Source organism: Zonotrichia leucophrys, chromosome 1 (genome assembly GCF_028769735.1).
Source record: "Zonotrichia leucophrys gambelii isolate GWCS_2022_RI chromosome 1, RI_Zleu_2.0, whole genome shotgun sequence".
NCBI lineage: Eukaryota > Metazoa > Chordata > Aves > Passeriformes > Passerellidae > Zonotrichia > Zonotrichia leucophrys.
In genome coordinates, this window is record NC_088169.1 from 99956780 (window position 1) to 99982856 (window position 26077).

Consider the following 26077-nt stretch of genomic DNA (forward strand, 5'->3'; position numbering starts at 1 on the left):
AGAATTGAGGAGTTATTTCAACAAAGTCATGGCTTGATCCTGGTCACGTGTCTGTAAGTAAAGTCAGTGCATTGCATACACTTGGCACTGATTCCTTTGGGGTCTCTTCTTTGGAGGAGAATAATAAAAGCTCCCCTCTTGTAAGTGTTATACTTATATATGCACATGATCATACAGAGAGGCTTTCACTCCATCAGAGTAGCCAGAATGCATGCTGAAAATTGTGCTAGTTTTGTACTCTGGAAATTTCAGCTCAAGTTAAAGAATTGTGTGTCATCAGAACAGGATGGTAGTAAATTAACTTATCTCTACCAGGTAGAACTTACTGCCAGCTCCCCCTTTGCATTCTTGCTCTTCGTATTGCAGAATTGGTGGATTTTTGTTGCTTTACTGCAACCCAGTGTGAAATGCACTTATTTAAGTGAGCACAGACCTGTCAGTATAACTAATGAATTTGAGGTAGATTTTAAATGTATAGAAACCCAGGGTTTTAAAGTGTTTATAGTATTTGTTTCTCCTGATTGTTAAGGACACTTTACAATATATATTGCCATAGCTTCATAGGTGTTGCATATTAAAGGGGTTAAGGGGTGCATTTTAAACTGAGCTATCAGCAAAGCTGGCATTGAAAATAAAATGTGCAGAATTTATACATAAAGCAAATATGTTTAGGAAAATCTATTAGCTGAAACTTAATTCAGGTGCTTTCTGCTGTTAAAGTCCCTGAATTGTGATGTTGGTATAAAACAAATGCTGAAAACTACTTGATAGATTTGTAATGGTCTTTTAAGACAGTCAACTCTACACAGCTGTTATGCATACAAATATTTTAGTTGAGAGAGAAGTGTGGGTTCCAAAATCAGGTTTTCTATAGCGGCCTGCCTAGTTTATGTAAGACTGTCTTGTTCCATAGACAGAATGAACAATAGCACTTAGTGGAAACTACTTCTGTATCTGGTCCAGTTTATGATTCTTTATGAATGGAAAGATAATCAGTTATTTTTTCACAATGCTCATCACTGTGGTATTGGAGCACTCCAGAAATCTTTGTCTGTACAGAATTCCCAAAGAGCACTCATACTCCAATTTACAGATAGATCACTAAAGAGTAGTCACCTGTTCAAAAAGTGTTCGACAGTTTTGGTTGTCTGGTTAGAGATGTCAAGAGTGTTTTTTGCCATGGTGGGTGATGATTTTTAGGAGTTGAAGCTTGGCTGTCAGCGATATCAGGCATTGTGATGATCACTTAGCTGTTTGAAAATCTGAGATCACAACACTGAGTTGAACATATTATAAAATGATAAACACAAAATCCATTTGGATTAAGTACTGTAATTCTTTTCTGTTTCTTTCTTTCGTTGTCCCATCCCTCTCCACCCGCCTTGAAGTTACTGTTTCAGGCCCTTTTGAGCAGGAATTTCTATTTCAAATAATTCCACATTTCAGGATCTTACTCAATGGATTTTATCACCAGCTCTGAATCTAAGTTAAAAATATACTACACTCACTGTATTTGTTACAAAGGCAATGATCGTCAACCGACTGTTCTCTCTTTTTTTCTTGTGTTCTTGTTGCAATCATTCCTTAAAGCAAAATAATGTTTCAGTGTCTGATCCCAAGTGTGTCAGATTCTAATACTGTGCCTTTTATAAGCATCTGTTTCATTTATCTGTGTATTGCCACAACTGGACTGAATTAATTTGTGTTTCCTTTGGCAAGGTTCACGTGTTTATGGGAAGGACAGAAGTTTGAAGTCTGATCAACTCTTGTTTCTGTTGGGATTTTTATTCAGTATTATTTCAAAATTAAAGATAAGTCATAGTTAATATTATTTACAGGTCTGAGCATTGCCTGAGAAAGACAGATGATGAAGTGTGTAAATTGACCAAGGCTTCTAAGGAACCAGAAAAAGTTAATGCTGTCACTTTAAGAAGACGAGAGCTGCAGAAGAAAGGTTTGTAGTTAGCAGTCATCTAGTGGTTAAGTATGCATTTTGGAGATTGTTGGGATATTTTCCTTTTTTAATCTAGTATTGTGAGGAGAGTACAGAAATAAATTGAGGTGTTGCAGGCAGTGTATGTGTTTCCTCAGAATACTTTTTTTTTTTACAGATACAGTAAAAATGTATCAGATGCCTGGTTTTAAATAGTTATAAAACTATGGTGAATCAAATCTGTGGAAGAAAAATTAGACTGAGTACCACCTCACTGCACTGTTATAATCTTGATTTTCCAGAAAAGTCTTATAATAAAGAATGTAATCCACTAAGAATGCTCAAATAGTTTGTGATCCCTGCTAAATTATTCATGCTATATGGTATTTATTTTAACTGCTGAAGAATTAGGACCTCTATGCACATTCTCCAGGGATAATGTGCGGTCTTTTTATGCTAGCTACTAATATTTGCAGATTAGAACAGGAAATTGAGAATATTACATTTGGCAGAACAGAAAGAAAGATTGTGGAGTATAAAGTGCTAAATCTTGTTTGAAAGGGATCTATGAATTTGGTTATACCCTTGACTAATTATGCAAAAAAAAAAAATTTGGAGGAATATATTTTGGCAGTCATATACATTAAAAAAGGAAAGAACTTACTGTGTAGAACTTATTACACCTACTTCCATGCATTTTATATAAGACATAAACAATATGAAGAAATATAAAGGTTTTTAAGGATAATATATTAAATTACTTTTTTTTTTTTGACACAGAAAACAAGCACTGTGGTGAACTGGAGAAGAGGAGCAGACACATGAACAGCACTACTCTTAGTCAGAAGGCATCAGGCTCTTTTGATTCTGAGAAAAGGAAAAGAAGATACAGTGGCCATATTTCTGATGATTGTAATGCACACATTCCACAAAAGTCACTTGCATTCTCTGTAAGTTGCCCTTAATTTTAGCATACATTCACACATACTAACATAGCTGCAGTAGCAACATCCCAAATAAAAGGATTATGCCAATAAATAGGATTTATCATACAGGTATATTAGCAGATATTGCCTGTTGAGGTAAATTAGTTCAGAGATGCATCACAAGGAGTGAATCAATGTTCTTCTGTCAACATCGTCACATTCTGCTTATTGTAGCAGAAAGGTAGAGAAAGATGAATGACAGTGTTTCTTTCAGGCAGGAGCATAGATTCAAACAATTTTGAAAATAAGGCATCCAGCTTCTTAAGATTCTTTCACAGATGATCTAGAATTTGGGACTAATTAGGGGCATCAACAGCAAAACTGCCAAATATACCTAAGGTTGTTGAAATCTTACAGATGTCATCTTTTTGCTTCCTCCTTAGTCTATTTTACTTTGCCCTGAAGTTTTGTTCTTACCCGTCCTTAGGATTTGGAAAAAACCCAACAAATAAGACTGAGAGAATCAGTCAAGTACAAAGTGGATTTATATTCAAGCATTTGAATATAAACAATTAAGACATCTCTGTAGCCTACTGATTTAAACCCTACAGAGACAAGGCAGTTATCAAACCTGTAAAACCCAGTTGACCAAGTCACACTTTTGGAAAGTAAGGAAAGCACAGATTATTGGCCTCCATGTCTGACACTGACAGAGCTGCTAAAATCAGAAATAGTTCCTTGTTCAGTTTGAATAGGGGTCACTGTAGCTTTTTAAAAGATTGTATTAATACTCTTTGGAATATGAGGGGGGAGAAATGATCCTGAATTGAGCGTTCAATGTCACTGTGTTAAGCTATAATTATATTTTCTAGCACATAGCTAATATCAGTGATCACTGCTCTGAACCATCTAGAAATGTCAAGAAATAAACTTACATCCTGTCTCTGATTCCTGTTTCTAGGAAAATAAAGGTTTGAGTTCAGCTCAGTCTCCTGACTGCAGAATACCCTGTGAGGATGGACAAGACCACAGATCTAATCCTATTCTGGTGCCAGATGGTCCAGCAGAGAGAGACTCTAAAGACACCTCCACCCACAACCACTTAAGGCCTGCTCACAGCCACACAGAGGACTCTGCCTCAGAGTCTCCTTCCAGAAATGTGTCAGAGAAACAGCTTTCTGCCAGCAGTGGGGATGTGCCTTCCCCACAAGTTAGTACCATCAGGAGATTAAAGCTGAACAAAGCAGAGTACCTGAGCAAGCTGCGGAGCAGAATCTGCAGGGGTAATCAGCACCTTGTTTCCATTGACCCAAGTATGTACTGTGTCTGTGCTGGTGACAATTCCTGGTGGTACACTTAGCTACTAAAACTTGAGCATAACTGGCTAGTTGAGACAGAGGGAACAAAAGACTGAAGACTGCCATCCTGTTTTTAATGCATTGGGCAGGTTAGAGAACAGTGCCTAATGTCAGAACCTTGTATCTGAGGAACAGGATGAACAGCAAGATTCTTGAAATCCAATCCTCTTTTTCCAGCTGATTTTGTGGCTATGGAAAAACACAGCTTTTACTTTTTAATGAGCTAAAACTGAGAGAAATTACTCTTTTCTTTGAAGCAGCTGTGCTGTGTCCTGTTTCATTTAACTGCCAAAAAATTTGAGGACCTGGTATAAAAGGTGTTTGTAAATATACAGAGCACTACTTGTTGCATACAATTCCATGCATGCAGATCTTGACTGGTTTGAGCAGTGTGCTTTGATATCATGTACTGCAAGTCAGAATTCTTTACTTGTCTGAAATCCACAAGGAATGAAATATTCACAAGTCTGTACTTTGTAGTTTACATATACTTCTTTTTTCTTTTTCAGTTATCCTTTCCAGTGATGATGAAGATGGACCTTCTGAACCACAATGCACAGAGCTGATCGAGGATAATGTCACTGAAAATAAAGAAACACAGTCTGACTTCTGTTTCTCAGCTAAGCAATTAGAAGACAAGACAAAAAATCACACAGAGCAGGTAGTCCAGTTTTTGGCTGATGTATTGTTATGCCAATTTATTTCTGTAATGCTTGTTATAGAAAATGATTGCTTATTATTGTCCCAGCCACAAGCAGAAGCTGCAGAAATTTAATTCACAGATAGAATACTGGACAATGTTCAGAGAATTTCTCTGGTTCTGAAATTTCTCTGGTTCTCTTGGGTGTTTTTGCTACACACAATGTATTTCCTGTTATGACAATAAACATTTGAAAATATTTAATTTCAGAAAACAGGAAGATCAAATAGTAACCTGAGGTAGAAACAGACATGATAAAGATTCATCTGTGGAAGAATTTGTTTCCACACACTGTTGTATGGTGATCATAGTTTTTTTGTCATCCAATCCTCTGTTCTAATTCAGGGCTTAGAGAAGTTCAGGGTCTTTGTTGACAGCAGGCAGAGATAAAGTGAAGTTCCCCTTCCTCTTGGGCTAGCTGTAGAACTTGAATCTAAAAGTAGCCATAAAGGTTGGTTGCCCTGTTTTGGACTTGATTATCCCTTGGCTGCTTGCTTTGACCTGGATAGGGGGTATCTCTATAATCCTGAAGCGAGTCAGAAGAGCCATTGCTGCCTCTTCTCACAGGTGAATCAATTCAATCATAAGCACTGAATTGGATCCTGAAGGTCTGCTGTGAAATAGAGCTGTTGCTCTGTTGTTTGAGTTTTTACTATTTGGAACCAAATGAGAGATTGTGTCTTGGTAATGGAGGTGAAACAAGGTACTGTTAGACCCTTAAGGAAATTGTCAGTAATGAATGTAATAACACTTGGAGCTTTTTAAAATTATTTTTTTATGTGGAAGCTGGCTTTGGGAGTCAATTCTTACAATCGTGAATAAAGGTATTCCTGAAGTTACAAGAGGGGCATATCTAACAAATACAAATTTTTTCCAGTTTTTAACAGAGTCAGTTGAAGATAAATATCCTCTCAGCTTACCTTCTAGAAGCACACCTAAAAAGCAGACAAATCTGGATGTTGAATTTGATAGACTACACATTGGGAAATTTAAGTGTCTATCAACAGGTCCTGCTAGGGTAAGTTGTTCTATTATTTTGTGAATACTTAAAAATTAAAATTCTGGTTGAACAAAGTACCATACTGGTACTTAGTGTGGAAGCACAGAGTTTTTGTTACTGTTGCATTAAATTCTTTTGGCTCAGCATTGGAGTATGTGGCCTTGTGCATTTGGATTGCTGTCAGTAGAAAAGCTAAGTGTGATTTGCTGTGGCCACAGTTTTCACTTGTAAAGGTTCTGTATAAATGCTGTACTGGAACACAAGTCATACTGAGGAAGTTTTTAATGGATTCTAACAGAAAACAAGGGCCATATTAATGGCCAATTAATGTCACTTTAAATAAAGACCAATTACTTTACTCAGAAATAGTAGTTGTGTTCTAATAAAGTAATTCATAATGATCAGAGTTCAGATGTATACTATGCTCTTGCCTTTTAAACAGAAAATTGCTTGCTTTGTGGCTTCAGAGAGCATAAAAGCAATACTAAAAGCTTTAGTGTGTAGCCAATATGCTACTCACAGGGTGTGGAAACATAAGTGAAGATGTTCTTTAAATGGAACACCAGCTCCAGGAGTTTCAACAGGTCTTTGAACAGGTTCATTCTGTATATTGCCACTGAAAAAGATGTTTGAACGTACATATCTTTTGCCTTCAGCAAAACATTTTGAAATCTTGGATTGTAATAACAATTTCAGCATCTCATAAAACAGCAGTTACAGAAACATTTAATGGAAATTTTCTAAATTAATAGGCAAAAATCATTTGAAGGATGAGTTTCAATAAATTTAGGATCAATGCTCTTAAGTGTAAAGTAGAATTTTTCTTGGGAAACACAACTTTGTGCCTACTGTGGTGCCACAGGGGAAGCCTCCTTTGTTAATGTGTAACCTTTTCTCGAAGTGACAATAAAGCATTTTTCATTTAGCAAAGTCTCTTTAAGATAGCAGCAGTGCAAGTAGAATCTTTAAAGGCCTTTAATTCATAAGGAAATACCAGCACAAAGTTGAACCACTTCTCTCATGTCCTTACTGCTAGCAGTGCATCTGACAGCTTCTCCCAGAATGCTTTACCTCCTTCTGTCCCAAGTGTTCACCTTTTCTTTTTAAGGAGCCTATTGGCAGTTCTGCAACTTTGTGCCTTGCACTTCTGAAAGTCACTTGCTGTTATTTATGTTCTGCAATGCCTTTAAGAATGTTTTTTAGGTGATATAGGCAATGTGAAGTCTCAAACTTCACAAAGCATATTTGACTTCAACTTAATGCTTTCCAAACTGAATTTCTATTATATTATTTTAATATAATATTCTGTTATATTATTTTCAGTTTATTTCAATGTAAGGAAAGATGTGAAGATATTTAAAAATTCATATATTGTTTTAATAATTTTGTAAAATGCAAACTAATTTATGTTTTTTAAAATCTTATTTCAGTTTACAATGAGAAATATTGTGATCCCATTTCAGGGTAAGAGAATTTTCTTTAGCCTTTTCTTAATTGTATCTTTATAGTATTGCATTAAAATACTAAGTATGTGTTTCTGTTATCAATAATTTATAATCTTTCACAAAGATATTAGATAGTTTTTAATTTTTTATGTTTTTCACTAAATAAAAGTTTAGGTGTCGATAGTGTAAGCATTAACAACTTACCAGCTTCTTGTACTTTTAAGATGAATTTGTAGTTTTAATGGCATGCCTCCCATATTCCTGCATATTTTAGGTGTTGAACTGTAGTAGATATGACTTTGCATATTTTTGAGGTGAAACACTGAACTTTTCAAATTAGCATTTTAGATCTTTAGGTTTACAAAAATTTGTGATTAGACTAAAGCTAAGAGAAATATAATGCTAGAGTTGCATTCTGTTGATTTTCCAAGATGATGTGTTGTAGGAAAAGGTTTATGAGCAGTTTTAAGTGGACTTGACTTAAAGCAAATAGGAATTAATGATTTGCAGTATTCTTTTTTCCATAGTTGTAGGTATTAACTGTGGTTATTTTGACAAAAAAAACCCCAATTTTTTTTCCAGGAAGCATCCTGCATGCAGGTGTTTAGATTTTTGTGTTACAGTTTGATAGTTTTGTTTTACACAGCTTGATGTAGCTGACTTAAATATTGAATCCTCAGTATATTATGTAATGCAAGGAATAAAATCTATAAATATTGTGTTAATACACTCCAGTCACACCTCTCAGCATGTGATTACTGTGGCATGTATTACTCTATCTATGGCTGTTAAGGGCATGTTTTTTTGAATTCTGTTTTCTACAGTGTCTCTTAAGAACATTCAGCTTACAGTGGACACACTGGATCTGAGAAGATTTGGCTGGTGGAAAAGTGGTGGTGGCTGTTCTTCAACAATTATTTTTCTTTGGTTGTCTGTGGATTATGTAGAAAAGATTGAAACCCAGATGGGAAAGTTAGTAACCAGTCAGCCATGTGAGTAATTGCTTTCCTTAAGTGCAGTGAAAAGGTCATGTCAGTAAAACAGCTGGGTTTTGGAATGCAGAGGAAAGCCTATAGTGTTTTAAAGATCACACAATCAGAAAATACACTGAGTTGGAAGGATCATTGAGTCCAGCTCCTGGCCCTGCACAGCACCATCCCCAAAAATCATACCATGTGCCTGACAGCATTGTCAAAATGCTCCTTGAACTCTGTCAGGCTGGTGCTCAGACCACTTCCCAGGGGAGGCTGTTCCAGTGCCCAGCCACCCTCTCGGTGAAGAGCCTTAGGCTGATATCCAACATATATCCAATATATCCTCTCTTGACACAAATTCAGGCCATTCCTGTAGGTCCTGTCCCTGGTCACCACAGAGAAGAGCTCAGTGCCTGCCCCTCCTCTTCCCCCCATGAGGAAGTTGTAAATGCAATGAGGTCTCTCCTCAGTTTCCCCTTCTGAACAAGCCAAATGATCTCAGATGCTTCTTGTACGACTTCCCCTCAAGACCCTTTACCATCTTTGTGGCCCTGCTCTGGATGCTTTCTAACAGCTTAATGGCATTTTTATATTGTGATGCCCAAAATTTGCAGACGTACTCAAGGTGAGGCTGTACCAGTGTGGATAAGTTGGTTACTTCTGCATTTCTAAAATTCTTCATTGTACTTTTATTTGAAAGAAAAAAACCTAATCTTATCTGATTCAAACTTACTGTTGCTTAATAAAAAGACATCAAAGCAATTTAATTGTAGTCTGTCAGAAGGCCTTCTGCAACTAGACTTGAGTACAAAGCATCTCTCTCTATAAAATATATGGATGTGTTAAATATCCATACTCTTGAATATTGTCTGTGCTATACAAAAGGCTTGGCAAGTAAAGATTGGCTTGACCTTTGACAATACTGCAGTGAGCCATTGATTATTATTGAAAAAAATTTCCACAAAAGGCAAAATGGGCTGTTTAATCTTTGGGTATTATGGACTCCTTGTATTTGGTATTCCAGCATGAGGCTCTGTAAAAAAATAGAGCATGGTCTGTTAAAAATAGAGTATAACTGTGGCTCACACATTCAGAGTGGCGCAATCATACAAGGTTTTTTTCATAGGTGCAACAATTTTGCTTTCATAAAAGATGATGTCAGCATTGTCTGTGTGAGATTTAATAATCACCTCCTGTATGAAAAATTATGAGCAATGGCAGCTTTACACAAGTAGTTTGGAGCAAAATACTGAATAAAATTTTAGGAGAGAGCTCCCTTTAGTTGATGCAAGTTTGTTGTAGCTACTGGTACCTTCTGTAGACACAGTTCCCAGTAAAATGAATGGAATGTGAGTATGAAGATGCAAGACATCTTTTAATATTAGGTTTATTTGCACTGGTTACATTCTTGTTGGAGAAACCATCAGTAATTTTAATTAGATTTCTGTTAGATTGTTTTATACTTCTTAATTTTACATAGTAATGTGAATATTTTGAAGTGTTTTCAGAGACTTGTTGAAAAAATCAGTAGTGGTTTTGTGGATTGTGGAAATGGTTACTATGGTTCTGCTCTGCTGCAAATATATTTGGAAAATGTATTGTGGTGGATCTGACAGCCTGGGAGGGGTCAGAGTGGTTTCTCAGCCAGGAAAGTTAGAAAGGACTTTAACAAGAAGACAGGGTAGGCTGTGCTGGTCTATGTTCATGGCACGGCCACACAAGTGCACTGACCAGCAAAGTGTTTAAATGTGACTGGTTCTTGTTATGCCCTTAACCTTTCTTTGCCCATACTGCTTCTTCCCTGAATTACCTGAATGACTCTCTTTGCTGCCTTTAGGTCTTTCCCTAAACAATCCTTTGGGATTCCTGTGCAATCCCAAAATACTCTTCCCCTGCATCCCATCATGTGTGCTGTTCACCTCAGCAGTAGCCCCCTTTCAGTCCAAAAAGTGCTCTGGCACTGACTTATGGGGATGGGTTTTGGGTCTGGACCCTTGTGCTGAGACTCTCCTGGGACAGCCCTGGGAAGGGCCCCAACTGTGTGTCTCTTGCTCAGTCTGTATTTTGGGTTCTTACCTGCCATTTTGCTGTGCTCCTCTGGGCTGTGAAAGTGGGACTTCTGTGGGCTGATGGCTCCTGTGATGAACCTGGCAGGGCTTGTTTGGGCTTCCCCTCTTGCCATTGTCTCTCTTAGCTCCTTTGTGGGTGTTCAGACAAGTTTCTATCATTTAATCTAATAGTTAATATTATCCATTGTCTCCCTTTTCCAGCCAGATCCAATGAATTTGTATTTTTGGAAATGTCTCAACCACTCACAGAATGGGAAGAAGAGAGGCTGACTGAACTGATTACCGGTGTCAGCAAGAGGAACAGAGCACCAGATCTTGCTGAGATTTTGTCTTTGAAAGAAGCATTACTCTTGTTTAAGGATCTTTCTCCCGAAGAAAGCTCTTTTGTGAGTTGCAATAAGGATCTACTAAAGCAATACATGCCAAAAGAGAATACCTCAGATGGTCATGAGCCTGTAATTCAGGTGAGTGGATAGCTGTTGCTTTATTCATCACCACTGCTTGGCATTCACACATTTGAGTAAATTTTAGGTCAGCCTTCTTCTATAATTCATATCAAAAATCCCAGTCAGGATTACTCCAAAATTTGCAGTCAGCTAGATAGTGCTCACAGTGGGATAGACTGTAGACCTCATCAGTCAGTGGCACGTACCAGTGCTTTAGATCTATTCATGGTTGTGCAAATTTAGAACCACAGGGGTGTTCTGCCCTTGTGGTGTCTCTAGGGCAGCAAGCAGGAAGTTAATCAAATCATGAGTAATGGAACCATTTTTTTTGGTTGAGCTGGAAGTGCAGCAGAGCAGGAGCTGTGTAGGTGGCCCTCCAGACCCCTTTAGAGGTACTTGTGGGGTGTGCACAGCTTGAAAATGCTGAATTATTCCTCAGACTGCTGGGGAGATGAGTCTGTACAATTAATGTGTTGTTTTGGTTTAATCTCTTGAGGAAATGTCTAAACCCAGCCCCATGTCATTGTCACACAGAAGTAACATATCTTTGTTGCCACCAGTAAAAAGCCAAGAGATAGCAGATCAATCTGCAGGGTCCATGACCTGGGGACTTCAAAAGGAAGCCAGCCAGCTCAAATATGTATTGTTTTTAGGCAAATTGTTCAAGGACTAGATTTTCAAATCTTCCGAGCATATACTGCTCCTGGAAAGATAGTCTGACGCTTGTCTCCTTTCTTTTATTTTTCTTCTCCAAAACCATTTCTGGTTTGCTTAGCTAAATAATGCTTGAATAGTTTTAGGGAGATTATTATGAACTAAGATCTGTCATTATTTTTTAAAATATTCATAACTTTTTAGCTGTCTGAACAGTGGCATGTTTGCCCAAATACCAAAGTTTATACTTTGGATCTCCAACAAGAATCCTCTTCAGTAATGCAGGCTACTTCTGTGGTTTTTTGGCTTGGGTTTTGTGTCTTGTGTTTTATGTCTCAAGCTGTATAATGCTTTTTACAATTGTTTGTGTTTTTCTGGTAGGAATCAAAGCTAAAAGTCATCAGGCCCAGTTATGCTCTTGCAAATAAGCAGAATAGTGGCTGCTATTGTATCTCTTTGTCCTCTGCACTGAATGAAGAATGGAAAGAAGTAAGAGAAATGGGAGCAGTTAAGAAGTAAGTGTATTTCATGTAAATGAGAAAGGGAAAATATAAGAAATTGAATAAATTAATTACTGGAATAAAACCCCTCACTTAGCTGCCATTCTCTAGTTGATTTGAAAGTGTTGTATGAAAGTCAATCTTCAAACCGAAAATATCAGCAAATATTAGTGTTACAAGACAATATGGATGTGTTATAGGATGAAATTTGGGCAAATCTGCTCTATGAACTTCAAGGTCATGTCATGAGTACATCAACAGGGAGTGTGGGGATCTCATGGGTTCTGTCAGTATCCATTTAAGTCTATCTTAGCAAAGCTTACTAATTTAAGCCAGCTTTTTATAAAATCTGAACAAAGTGTTCTTGTACTGTTCTGTCACACTCAATCTTTTTATAACCATTTGTCCTCTGGTATTTCTTCACATTTTGTATACCTATTTTTCAAATACTTTGATCAAAAACAGAAAAACAGGATGGGGGCAAAAAATAGTCTGCTTTCAAAAGTTTTTACCAAAGTTTCAGGGTACTTTAGGGTGATACTTGTTTTGTAACACCTAAATATTGGAGGAGAAAATGGTAAAGTTTTGAGAACTACTGCTTTTCACAGATTTTCTAGAAAATATTCTGCATATAAGGCAGCCATATTCATAACAATATCATGTAAAACAGTTTGTCACTGTTATTATGATATGATTTGTTTTCTAGTTTAATTGTTTATCCACCCCCACCTGCAAAAGGAGGACTGGGAGTCACGAGAGAAGACTTAGAGTGCTTAGAATATGGAGAGTTTCTCAATGATGTCATCATTGATTTCTATCTTAAGTAAGTAATCTCAGCCCTTCTTGTATCCTTCACACTCTCTGTGGTGTGATGTGGACTTGAATGTTACTGGAAATGTTGGTCATTAAATAAAACAATTTCAGAAGTAACAATGTGATTAATTGGATGTTGGATGTTTTTTAAAAGCTTTTTTGTTCTTAGCAGTTTCATTTGTTTTAATTTCATTGGTTTTATCCCTCTCACAGGCTATGATAAAATCCAGACAGAATAACAGGAGGAAAAGAGTTTCTTGTTGACCTTACAGAAGAGAAAGTGCCATGTAGGCAGTTGAAAAAAGTAGGGGGTCTGTAGTAGTATTTTATTTATTAAGTTTGCGTGAAATGGAGCATCCCCTTCTATGCTGTGCAATTTCAGGTATTCTGATGCTGATCTGCAGAAGGGAACACAGCTGATACATCTTGAGGAGGTTGTGCTTGGCTTAGCTACTCCAAGCCATCCTGCTAAAGTTGCTTGTAAAAGCAATTTTTCAAGAACTGGCTTTGTGTCCACCAGTCCCTACACCTGTGTTTTATTTTCACTCTGCTGACTTAGACCTAAGAAGAATTCTGGTTCTTTTAAAGCTTGGGAACAGGAAATGCATTTTACTTGGCATCCAGATGGGTGTAAGAACTGTGAGCAATAGGAAGACTTGTCTAGAGTCTTCCTATGGGAAGGGAAAAGGAAGTGTGTGACAGTGTTTCAATGGGGTTTTACAGTAAAGCCCTTCCTATTTTGCTCTAAACTAGAACCAAATAATGGATCATGGTCCATAAATAGCTATAGCTTCTCAACAGAAAAGGAAGATTTAAATAAAAGAACTTAATGCAATTGTTGTAGAAATCCCTCTGCTTTTAAAATTTCTTAAGACTTCCCACATTCTCAGTTTTCATTCTGTTGCAAGCAATGTCATGTATGACTGTGTTGCCCAATTCATCAAGTGAGGCTGGAGGTACCTTGTGTAGGATAACTGCAATTATGAGGGCTTTGGCTTTCTAGAATGACAGAATAAACTCTCAAGTGATGTTTATAATAAAATTATCAGCAGTAATAGATATTTAGCTTTTACATGCATAACCTGCAAAAGTGAAATGGACAATTTAACTGTCCTGTTCCATGCTTTTTGAATATGCACAAGTATAGCATTCCATAGGTTTATACTTGGTTAGATTTTCAAGTCTCTTTTAATTGTAAGGGCTAGTTACCAAACCTTTGAAATAAAGTCAGAGGACTGAATACTGAAGAAAAAAATCAGGGACAAAAAATAACTGCATTCTTTGTAGGTGCTTGGCTGTTACATACTCTGATGAGGTAGAAAAGTTTGGTGTGATTAGTGGCTGTGAAGGCAGCTGATACTAAAGCATAACCTGAGTATGACAAGTCATTAGAATAACTGCCCTTTTTTTTAGCAGTAACAGTGCTTTCTAGAAAAATAATTTAATAATTTTGGTTTCTTCTTTGGTAGGTATCTGTTATTGGAGAAGGCACCAAAACATGTTGCTGACCGTACGCACATTTTTAGCAGTTTCTTCTACAAGTGCCTGACCAGGACAGAAAAAAACTCTGAGGGGGATGTCAAAGTTTCGTAAGTTCATTTTAGATGCCATTATGACCAGAAGCAATCTCTCTGTTGGTGCCACTTTGAAGCTCTGGAGATCATCTACTAATCAGCATATAAAATAGTTTTTGGTGTTTTCCAAGAGATTAGTGATTAAATATTGTAACTCACAATTTAAACATACTAGTGTTTTACCTTAAAATCAATGTGTTTCATACTGAATATGAATGAAAATGTTATCACCTTTCTCCAACTTTTTCTGAATATTTACTTCAGGCAATTATTTACTTGATATTTTTATCATAAACGCACGGTTTTGCAAGACATGCATAATTTAAAGAAATTATGTTACTAATAATTTTTTTATATTTACCATGTATTTAAACTTACATATTGGTAGAAAATTCTTGACCAAAGTTTTAGTAAGAAAATTTTATTGCACACCAAGCTTACAGATTTGTTTTTTAACACATGAGCTCACTGGATTGGAGAGTTTCCCAAAAAGATATCATTAGCAGCTCAGGAACCCTGTATCACATTGTGTTTCCTGCTAGCTCACTGAAGGGCAGACCTTACTGAAACTAACTTCCAGTTTCTTCTCAACACTGGTGTTTGAGAGCAAAGCCACCAACATTCATTCTGTTTTCACAGAGCCACAGAATCTATGAGGTTACAAAAGACCTCTGAGATCGAGTCCAACAATTGTTACCCAGCACTACCAAGTCCACCACTAAACCATGACCCCAAATGACACATCTACACATCTTCTAAATACCCCCAGGCCTGGTGACTTCCATGGCCAGCCTGTTCCAGTCCTTAGAAAATGTTTTGGTGAAGAAATTTTCCTAATAGCCAATCTAAACCTTCCCTGGCACAACTTGAGCCTGTTGGCTCTTGTCCTGTTGCTTGTTACCTGGGAGTAGAGAATGACACCCAGGTAACAAGCAACAGGACACATCAATAAAACTATCCAGGTTGTTAGAGAGATCAATAAGCATCATCATTCAGCTTATTGAAGGCTTTTTTGTTTCCCTCTGAAGTGATTGGTTTTTTCTTCTGTTATCCATGAAGTCCCCAGATTTTTATTCTACTGGCAAACAAGGCCAGCTGCACAGAGAGGTTTTATAATTTGTTTAGGGGACTGTTATTGCTGGGTGAAAGCTGTGTTGATGGGAAGAAAATTGAGACTTCTGTAATATTCTCCAAGATATCTTGAAAATTCATGTAACTGTATTTGAAGGGACATCTTCCATGATTTTATTGTCTTCTGACTTTGAATGTTCTGAGGTGAGGACAAAATTATCCATCATAAGAATGCTGTTGTGCCTTGATCTGATTCCTTTTACAAGGCTGGACTGTCCATAATCTACTGGAGGAATAGGAATGGCACTCTTAGTTTATCATATTTCAAGGACTGGGGCTTTTCTGGATTAGGAGATACCTTTGGAAGTCCTAGTTTTGTGTTTGGGCTTAAATGCTCACCTGGTGGTTTGGGATGTTAGCTTGTTTCAGTTTTTTTTTTTTTTTATATTAAAAAAAAAAAATCCTGGCTCATACTGTTGTAAATTAAATTAATCCCAACTGATGTAGCTACTTAAAGTCCCTTTGCTTCACTTTGCTCACACAGTTCAGGCACTGGATTGAGAATGTTGCTCTTGTAGGTGCTCTCCCAGGTTATAAACAGGCCTTCCCTTTGAAGTTCCCAGTGCTTCTAGAGTCATGTAGCAGAGGAAGTTTGCAGCAAGTCTTCACTTAATGCTGGCTCATGCAGAGTCCTACACCAGCCTGATTTTCCACTCCTTACTCATTTTCTCCAGTTCCTACTCCTCTGAAGTTGTGTGGATGAGGATGGAATCACAATGATAATAGGGATGTGTGCTGAGTGAATTTTACTTCCATATTGGAGCAAAGTTCTGTGAAATGTTACTTTCTATTTCAACTTGTGCAAACTAGACTGAAAGTCTAAACTTAAATATCTTCTCTGTTTTTTCTTGTTCTCCTCACATTGTGTCCTCATGCTTTGTCTGTAGAGCTGGAAATGAAGTGTGGCAGCATTTAAACCTCAGGATTGGAGGGCAGGTGTTTCACCTCTGTGTTTGCTGCAGGTGTGCTGCATGACCCTGAGCAAGGCATTTAGCTTTTTCCCTTCAAAACATGTTGTTCAGATAGGCTTTCAAAAGTGGTATTGTGAAGCTTAATTAATGGACATTTTAAATTATAGATCTGTATTTACAGTGACTAGTATTTAAAAGAGTTTTTTGTGTTTAGTGCAGTAAATGATAATTGCAAGAAATCCATTCAGATCTTTGCATGATTGTGTTTTTGTTTTTTATTTTCAAGAAGAGCATAAATGGTTCAGAAATGGCTCATTAGTCACTTGTGCTCAGTGGTGTGCTGATGTATTTTTAACCTGTCTAGGAAATTTCTAGAGTAAATGGAAAACCCATTGAGGGACTGGGGAGGTGTAGCAGTGCTAATCCCTATGCTTGCTTTAAGTGAAAGGAACAAAACCAAACAACAATTGTTACTTGTTTTTTCAGAGCAGCACAGAGAAGACACAGAAGAGTAAGAACATGGACTCGCCATATAAATATCTTCAATAAAGATTATATCTTTGTGCCTGTGAATGAGGAGTAAGTCTATGTTTCCAACACCTTTTCTGCTATTTAAAGTTTTCAGTTGTGGTGGTAAAATTTTATGGCTGATCATTGCCCATGATAGATTAGATTTGAAGAAGTAATACAAGTGGAAGGAGTAATTTTTGAAAACTGTGCAAAAGATAAAATGTTTATTCAGCTGTCAACTTTGTACCTTTGGTATTTGTTTTACTGAAAATTACTGTTATGTATTTTTCAGAATAATTTGTGTGTCATTAGGATGATTCCTGTGCACTTCAGTAATATTTCTATAAAGAAATCACAGCAACTCATAGTGTCAATAGATCAAAGTAGAACTTCCATAATCTGTGCCTTGGCCTGGTTAAATAACTGACTTGTACAAGTAAACTCCTGTAAAATTTAATCATCATTGAAAGGTATATAATGGAAAATGGCTGTGGAAGGGTGCCACATCTTCAGCTATATTCAAAACTGGGATCACCATCGCTGATTATTAGTGGTTTTTTATTTTGGATTTTAGTTGAACTGTGGAATGAGTGCTCAAACACTGATAAATTGCTGTGGTGGGTTTCTTGGGATTTTTAAAGTAATTGATACTTATTTTTGCTGGTATGCCCCAAGACAAAGTAAAAAATGAGGGACAGGATTAGTATGAGATGCCGTGAAAAGAACATGGCAATGATGGTTGTGTGTCACAGAACAGTTGTCATGAGCTCTCAATATTATTAAAGCTTTTCATAGCGCTTTCAGAACCAAATGTTCAGAATTCTGACATCTTTTCCTCCCTCTCCCCACTGCTGGGTGCAGGTCTCATTGGTACATGGCAGTTATCTGTTTTCCTTGGTTGGAAGAAGCTGTGTATGAGGAGTGTCCCCAGCAGAATTCATTATCCCACCACCCTCTGCAGTGTCCCCTGGAGCCAGAGAGTGAGAGCACCAGAGCTGGCTCAGTGCTCTGCAGGGATGAGGAAGAGGGGGATGGTAACAGAAGTTTATTCTCTAAAGGTATGTAATCTAGGAACAAGTTATGTCTAGCCATGAACAGTTCTAGGTGTCTTAGTCCTTGGAGGCAGGAAATTATGTGAAAGATGATTTCTAAAATTTCCATATCGATGTAGTATGTTTTTATGTACCCATGTGTAGTAAGGACTGCAAGTTTTCTGCAGCTCTGGAAAATAGTGGAAGAGACGTAGAAAATAAGGGATGATTGGAAATTTTGGTTTCAGTAAGAATTTTATCAGGAGGGAAGACCTTTGGTAACTGCTGTTTCAGGTTTCAGAAGGGAATGTTAAAAATTGGTTTATAAATTGGTTAGTTACTTTCATATTTGAATGTATTTGTATACTAATAATCATGAACTTGAAAATAAAAATACTTTGCTTAGGCATTACTTTCTTAATTTTTTTTTTTATTTGTTCTTTTGTACTAGGGCACAATGAGATTGCTGCTTCTGCTTCAGTTCTACATTCAGCTATTTCTAAAGTAAGTGCCTTTTTGTATTGACAGAGAAAACATATTACTGAATTTCTGGAGGCTGTGAGACTTGACCAAGGGATTTTGTATCATCTTTTTTGCAGTATTTATTGATGTTTGCATAGCCTGCATCATGTGCGAGGCATTTTGAATTAGCATTGTGCTTACCTATTTGCTCTGCTTTGATGTTTCTGACTTTGTAGTTTTGTGCTGCTTTTATATTGACACATATGTCAGTATGATGTCAATATGTCACATATTGACTACTTGTGTGTATTTGGAGCCTATTGGTGTATGCACTGCTGCCCTACAGATTTTTTTTAAAAACCCGTTTTTAAAGTTGATTTATCAGTTTCTGCTTTTCATAAATGAGACCTTCTCTGACTTTAAATTTATGAAGATCTTATAGTTTATAACTGATGTTGGTTTTTTAAGATTTATTTTTATTTTTTCTTTTGTCTCAGATCTCCCTAAGTAATTCCAAAAAGCAGATTTGTAAAAGGTATGTTTCTGTTTTCTTTCTAATATTGTAACATTAAATTATGAAATTCTGTAGTAATTCAGGTATTGTTATAAAACCACATCTGTAGGTACTTCTCCATTTTTACCACATTGGTTAAAATATTCACACTTTTGGGTAGGCTGAATGCAAACAAAATACTTCTTTCAGTGGTGTTCGTGATGAAAGACTGCAATGACTTTTTCTTGTTTTTGTTGTGTACAGGCCTTGTATACTCATCTTAGATTCCTTGAAAGCGTGTTCTGTGCAGAAAACTGTTCAAGTTTTGAGAGAGTAAGTAGCTACACTTTCTATCTTTTAGTAATAGATACTGCTGGTCATATTTCTATATACAAAGTAGTTTTGGCTAGAAAGGTGTATAATTCTAATGCTAAAGGAAAATCCATGAAGAGTCATGACTAAGGAAGCACTAATTATAGTACAGAGACTTCCTGAAAAGCTTTTCTATGTTTTGCAACACAAAGATGATGCAAAAGCTGTCAAGTGGAGAGTGGAGAAAAAAAAATAGAGAGGTTTTTGCTGGTGTTGTTTTAGTGGGGGGAGGATTTATCCCATCTAGTCTACCAACTGAAGATGTTTTTAAGGGTAGAAAAACACTTAAAATGAATACTTTGAAATCTGAACAACAGTTTTCTAGGGGACTGATGTTCATTTTTTGATGATGCTTACAGAATTAGTGTTAAATGCATTTCTATGTACAAAAATGCAGAAACTAGACTGAAGCTCTCTAAAAGCCTGATGTGTCAGTAGAGTTATAGTGAGATAGTATTTGTTTTGAAAAGTGTAAAAATACATTCAATTTTGTACATGATAAGTATGTAAGTTTGGAGGAATATAATAAAAACTTTCAGTACTTTTGCATACTCCTGATGACTTTGTCTATCAACAACTTTAAAAAATATTTTTAAATATCTGAAGATAAATGCAATTGTTCTTTCTGTTTTCTGAGCTATTCCTGTCACTGAAATGTACAAAAATCTGTAAACTAAATAGCACCACCTTCTTGTAAAAGTAAATTCTTCAAATTGCTATGTAAAGTTTAGATGAGATTTAGAAATTTTTGTGAAACCATCTTTTCCCTAAATAGAGAGATCTCCCTGCCATGTGTCTTGGGAGGAAGAATAAAATAGCAACTTCTATTTATTTATTTATTGATAAAGTCTCTGTGGGATGTATTATTTTAGTGCACTATTCTTTGAGCTACTCCTAAGATTGAAATTCCAGAGTGTGGTTTCTTGGAGTTTAGAGAGATGTTACAAAGTCAGAAAACAAGTGGAGACCTATGGAGTTGTGAGATAAGGGCAGTTAAGCAAACCTCTTTTTCCTTCAATTTCCAGTTACACCCTGCAAGCAGAAGTTTAAGGAAAATGATGCAGGGATTCTATGACATTTTCTTTTCTCTGAATTGATTTTTGTTGTGTTTTGGGCAGTTTGCAGGCTCAAACAAATGAATTAGAAAGTCTACAGTCATAGGTTCTTGCAGTTTCTAGAAAGTGTGCTTCACTGAAATGTCTTCATCTTTGAATTGTTGCATATTTGGTGCCTTTTCACAGTTGCCATTTTCTCCAAAAGCTGCTTAAGTGTTCTGTATGTATTTTTATTCTCATGACTGCAAGGACTTGGAGCTTTTAGAAATCAAACACAAGGTCTGACTTAATGCCTATATTTATTCTTTTAAGTCAGACCTTATTTTTGCTTTTCAGAAGCCCCTAGACTTATGAAGTCTAGCTAAAGCCAGGAGAAAAATATAGGTAACTATTGCCTTTGAAAACCAGACCTTAAAGTTTTCCATCCCATCCCTAAAATCAGCAGCCCACTCTGAATGTGGCGTCAGTGAGTTGCTATGGAAGCATGAGAACAATAGAAAAGCCTGATAACAAATCCTAATCACTGTAGAAAAGCTTTCCTAAGGTTTTCATCAAGTCTTTAAATACCTTGTGCACTGTTAGATTGCAAGGGTTATATTGGTGCAATTATTACTGAAGTTTTTTGTAAAGTGAGGTTTAAGGGGGTTTTAATTAGAAAATTATTCCTTTAGTTAAGGTATAAAAATGTCCAGGTATCCTAATTACTTATAGAAATTCTGCACAAATAGCTGATTTTAAATTATATAATGTATATTTGTTTTGTATATTGCTTGTTATGTTTTGTATATTGCCTATTATGTAGAAATGCCTCTGAATGCAATAGAATATTGGATATTTGGAACAATGCTGAGTAGTGTCCCAAAAGGTATTGAACTTGGGAGTTATTCCTCAAGTATTTCCACTGTTTACTTTCTTCTGTAGGTACCTTGAAGTGGAATGGGAAGTGAAACGAAAAACCCATCGGGAATTCAGTAAATCAACAATGATTGACCTATGTCCCAGAGTGCCTAAACAAGATAACAGCAGTGATTGTGGGGTGTATTTGCTGCAGTATGTGGAAAGCTTCTTCCAGGTACAAATGCAATCTACCTTCCTCTTTCCCCTAAATTATCTTAAACCACAAAAACCCATTTTCTTAGTGAAATAGCCAGACACAAAAAAGCTGTCAAGTGTCAAAAGTGTAAAAACCATTTGAGAAAGGGGAGATGAAACCCATTCTAAAGTAATGGCAGGGTTCTTTCTGTCTGGTGTCTCATATGTGTCTATCCTCAAATGTTTCTGACTTTGTAGTTTTGTGCTGCTTTTATATTGACACATATGTCAGTATGATGTCAATATGTCACATATTGACTACTTGTGTGTATTTGGAGCCTATTGGTGTATGCACTGCTGCCCTACAGATGTTACAGAAGTATCTTTGCATCTCTTCTTGCACTATCTAAAACTTTGTCAGCTTGTGCATTGGCCTTTGAGTGGATCTGCAGGCAGCAGTTTCTGTAGAGAGAGGGAGAGGGGAAATTGTTAAAAGGGAATGTGCAGAGCTAAGGGAGTCTCTTTTTCTTTTCCAACAAATACATTTAAATATCTGCAGATCCTGGGATCCAGGCACTATCTTTTAGGGTGTCCCCAAGTCTTCCTCCCCCTGGTCAGCACACTGCCCTTTACCCTGTCCTTTTCATGGCTCTGCTTGTTTGATGCATGTGGTTGCATTCTCTGAGATTCCCGTGCTTGCAGAGCCTTGTGTGAGGCCTTGGGCAGTGGACTGGCTTTTCTGCTGTAGGAGAACAGATCAGATTGCCATTCCACAGCACCTGTACACAGGTACACCCACTGGGGGAGCATGGGGAGATTGGAGCTCTGTGTGCAGTTGCAGGCTGTGATCTTGTCCAGCTCATGGGAATGTTGTTGGATGCATCATGTGGGATGTACATTCATAGCAGGAGTGCTATGGATGGATATGGGCTCTTTGGAAAGCACAGGCACAGACCACAAGGAGATAGAGTTGTCTTTCATGTGGGCAGCTGGAATGCATGGATCTATGCCTAGGGCTGCATGAGGAGCCATCTGAGAGGTTCTGAGAGCAGAGCACCATGGGTGACATAGCAGTGGCCATCTGCTGTCAGCCACCTGATCAAGTACAGGTGCACAAGGCCCCTTTGGACAGGCAAAAGCAGCCTCATATTTACAGACCTTTGGGGTGACTTTAACCTGACAGCCTCCTGGAGAGTTCCTGGCCTGAGTGACAGGTGATCCAATGAGGAGAGGTGCTCTGCTGGAAGCCAGGAACGTCTGGTTGGATACAAAACTCCAAAAGTTCCTTCAAACCCCAACCATTCTGTGGTTCTCTAATAGATGGGTTGAGCTCATGTGTAGGGGAAAAATGAAATTACTTACCAAGGCTTTTGAGCTGTCCATTCTCTAACAAGGGGGTCTTGTTCTTCTTGAAGAAGCAAGGTTTGAGGTAAGGTCTTTGTAAATTGTCCTAAAGACTCATAGACTGCAAATTATGATGTGTTCTTAAGTTTACTGTTTCAATATATAATATATTGCTTTATTCAAAGGAAGGAGAAGGTAAAATATAAGCATGGCAAAAGGCTGAAGAGGGAAAGAAGAAAAGAAATTGGTTTTGGCAAATCAGATGTGATATTGTAGTCTTAACTACCAAATCTGCCAGCACCTTTCATCTATTTCATTTTGCCATCCTCTTTTGTTCCAAATTCTCCCCTTCTCATGTCCTGCTAAAACTGTTATCAGTATTCTTACTTTTTGTTGTCCTGTCAGAAGACCTGCTTACAACAGAAAAACCACGTGCTTGAGACAGCAAAATCTCAGGATTCTGAACCACATGAGATTGATTCTTTGCTATAGTTTGCTATATATTTGTCAAAATATGTGAAATCTGCCTTTAATATGAGTTAATACTGATGTATCTTTAAGAGAAGTGATGAAAACCTGTTTTGTGCTTACCTTTTAGCAAGGGCACATATATGTGTGATTATGATGAAGGAACTGCAATTTGATTTTAAGGGCTGGCAGTCTTGTATGGAAACTTATTTGTGCCTCCTCAATCTCAGCAGCAATGGAAGGGTTTGAAATCCTTTCTGAAGCTTGTGTTAGGAAATTCATTCCGTAAATATTCCTTTTTCTCTTACCAGAATCCCATAGTTAATTTTGAACAACCACTGCATCTGGAGAATTGGTTCCCTCGTCAGCTGATCAGAAACAAGAGAGAAGAAATTCGGGACCTGATCTTGCAACTGCACTTTCAACAGCAGAGTGGCAGCAGCAGCTAATGAATCTAATAAGGCAGTCCTGGCAAAGGATACTGCTGTATAAAGTAACTGGAACTCTGCTTAGTTTGGTCTCTTCCTGCCTTTTAGAGAAGGAAAAACAAAAGGCACAAGGAGTACTTTTTGTTCAGCATGTATTTATTTAAAGGTTTTTTTTTTTTTTCACTGGTGTTGTGTGGTCTTAAGGTGCTGGAAGGGGGAAAGGAGAAGGTTGTAGATAAGAATGTAAATATGTAAGTTACAGCTAATGCATATGAATTGCTAGTTGGTTCTTGGAATATGAAAGCTGCTTACAGGTATGCCTCAAGGCTGTAAAAATACTTGTGTCTTTTGGAGGCTGTTCTTTATAATTTTATATAAACAGGGATGGTCCTGTAGGAGTCAGGCCTGAAGACAGGATCTGGATCTCGTATTATGTCTCTTGATTTGCAGCTGATACAGATAGAATGAATACTATGTATTTTTTTACTTTAAAGATTTAATGTTGACTCTATTTAGAGATGTATTTTTTGTTTTGTTTCTGATTATATACAGAAGTAATCTGCATGTGTCAGAAAATTCTGCCAAGATTTGAGGCTCATGAGTTTTGATGATTTTTTAAAAAAAAATATTTTCCCCCTTCCTAGCATTTTCATAAGTGTGTTTCCACAAGAGGAAGACATTTGTTTGCGAGTGACTGTTGAAATACTTCAAAACTGGGAGTGTAATTTCTTTTAAGTTTTTTTTTCTTATCAGATTTTAGAAGCAAACTTGCTCTCAAAGTACATACCAATACAGTATGTGTAGGTAGTAGATTTTTAATGCTGTTCATCTGATTTTGGGGAATAATTCCTGCAAATCATAAGGCATCACCTGCATTAGCAAGGCAAGCAGGCTGTGGCCTAACAACCTCAAAAGTCTGAGGCATTTTACTGAAAAATTAAGGTCAATAAGATATGGGATTTACATATAAGACAAACAGGATTTTTATCTTGCTTAGGAGAATTGAGTAATGATGGCTGAATATTGAGTGTTTGAACTCAGACTTGATTTGATAAACTAAGACAAGTTCATTATTGTCTTAATTTGTATTTATGTAGCTTTTCCTTGAACAGTGATCACATTTTGCTGTGTGCACTTTTTCTGTACTCTCTGCACGTTAGAAGGTGACTGTTCTAAAAGGATGCTTTCCCCTGTTCCCCACTGTAACTTTACTGAAGTGTCATCTCACCCTTCAGAAGGACTGTGTGTCAGATAACCAACAAAACCACTTACGTCATAAAATAGTCTACAAAAACAGAGCTCTTAAACCTGGAAATACAGCAGGAAGTTAAAATAAATATTGAGGGCAACCCAATGCAAGCATTTTTGTCATTGCAGAATTCTCAGGGCCCCTTCCCTCAAGACAACTCTGAAACCTGGCTTCTGGAAAATCCAGTTATTATTTCAGGTTCTGTACAGTCATCCAACACCCCTCCACTGCCCCTTATTGTTTCTCAAACCAGGAAGCATTCTTTCTGTGGGGGAGAGAATTTTTAAACAATTTGCTGAGCACAGTTACCTTCTGTATAGCTGTGAGCAGCCTTGTGCAATGACTGTTTTTTGCCTTTGTTTCTAGTTTAATTCTGTAGTTTGGCACTACCCCTTCTTTCCCTGCCTCCCAACATCTTTCCCTCCCATCCCAGCACCTAAATCACAACACCAGCATTACTTACAAGAATAATCTGTGTATTTATTGTAAAACAAAAGATACAATGCAGAAGTGTGTTCCCTTTCTCTACACCTTTCTTAACTGAATAATGTTTTCAGTGCTCCCTTATGAAAAACAAATTGGGCTTTTCCTTATGATGAAGTTAAATTTTATCACCAAGCAATTGGTTCTTTTTTACATTGACTGGTTTATAGATATGTAAAAGAAAAATAATGTATGCAATTTTCTAAATTCATTTTATAACACAAAAGGATTGCCTTTTTAGATTTCTTACATATGTGCTATGAGAATGCCAATGCATTTGATATTAAAATTATCTCCAGAAGTTGCTGACTGTGGTTGTCACCATTCTTTTCCCAGCTGCTACAATTAACTCACAAGATCAGAGTAACCCAGGCCACCTGACTGCTTTTAAGGTACATGCACAGTGTGTGTGTCTCGGGTTCCTTGTTGCTGAAATGGCTCCCAAGGTATTAAAGAGCCTTTTTTTCCCAGCCCTGCGCTTGAAGAAGTCATTGGGATTGCTCAGCTCTGGTTTTCATGGTTGTTTATTTTCTCTTAATCTATTACATTCTCTTTTGGACCTGCAGAGGTTTGTCCAGAAGGTCAGGTTGAGGCCCTCTGACCGCCCTCAGGGCAGCGTTCTCTTTTTATACTAAAAACTACATGTACTTCATTTACAATAATTTTCCAATACCTATCAACTGTGTTAGACAGTCTGTCTCTACTCTAAACCAATC

The 26077-nt window shown here is 37.2% G+C and overlaps 1 protein-coding gene across 10 annotated transcripts in view; it reads left to right on the forward strand.

The window, feature by feature from the left end:
- SENP7 (SUMO specific peptidase 7) overlaps positions 1 to 25654 on the forward strand; it is a 65548-nt gene extending 39894 nt beyond the window's left edge. For 9 of the 10 annotated variants that reach the window (XM_064725213.1, XM_064725196.1, XM_064725230.1 and 6 more), the window contains 18 exons: positions 1839 to 1954; positions 2714 to 2883; positions 3821 to 4172; positions 4727 to 4878; positions 5795 to 5935; positions 7348 to 7381; positions 8187 to 8354; positions 10607 to 10869; positions 11887 to 12020; positions 12712 to 12828; positions 14288 to 14407; positions 16921 to 17013; positions 17806 to 18002; positions 18427 to 18479; positions 18935 to 18972; positions 19195 to 19263; positions 21279 to 21429; positions 23513 to 25654. In XM_064725213.1, the coding sequence (XP_064581283.1) occupies positions 1839 to 1954; positions 2714 to 2883; positions 3821 to 4172; positions 4727 to 4878; positions 5795 to 5935; positions 7348 to 7381; positions 8187 to 8354; positions 10607 to 10869; positions 11887 to 12020; positions 12712 to 12828; positions 14288 to 14407; positions 16921 to 17013; positions 17806 to 18002; positions 18427 to 18479; positions 18935 to 18972; positions 19195 to 19263; positions 21279 to 21429; positions 23513 to 23650 (2506 nt within the window). In that variant the 3' untranslated portion in view covers positions 23651 to 25654. The remainder of the gene's footprint in view (positions 1 to 1838; positions 1955 to 2713; positions 2884 to 3820; positions 4173 to 4726; positions 4879 to 5794; positions 5936 to 7347; positions 7382 to 8186; positions 8355 to 10606; positions 10870 to 11886; positions 12021 to 12711; positions 12829 to 14287; positions 14408 to 16920; positions 17014 to 17805; positions 18003 to 18426; positions 18480 to 18934; positions 18973 to 19194; positions 19264 to 21278; positions 21430 to 23512) is intronic. The other variant, XM_064725223.1, reaches the window with a different exon arrangement.
- The last annotated feature ends 423 nt before the right edge of the window (positions 25655 to 26077 follow it).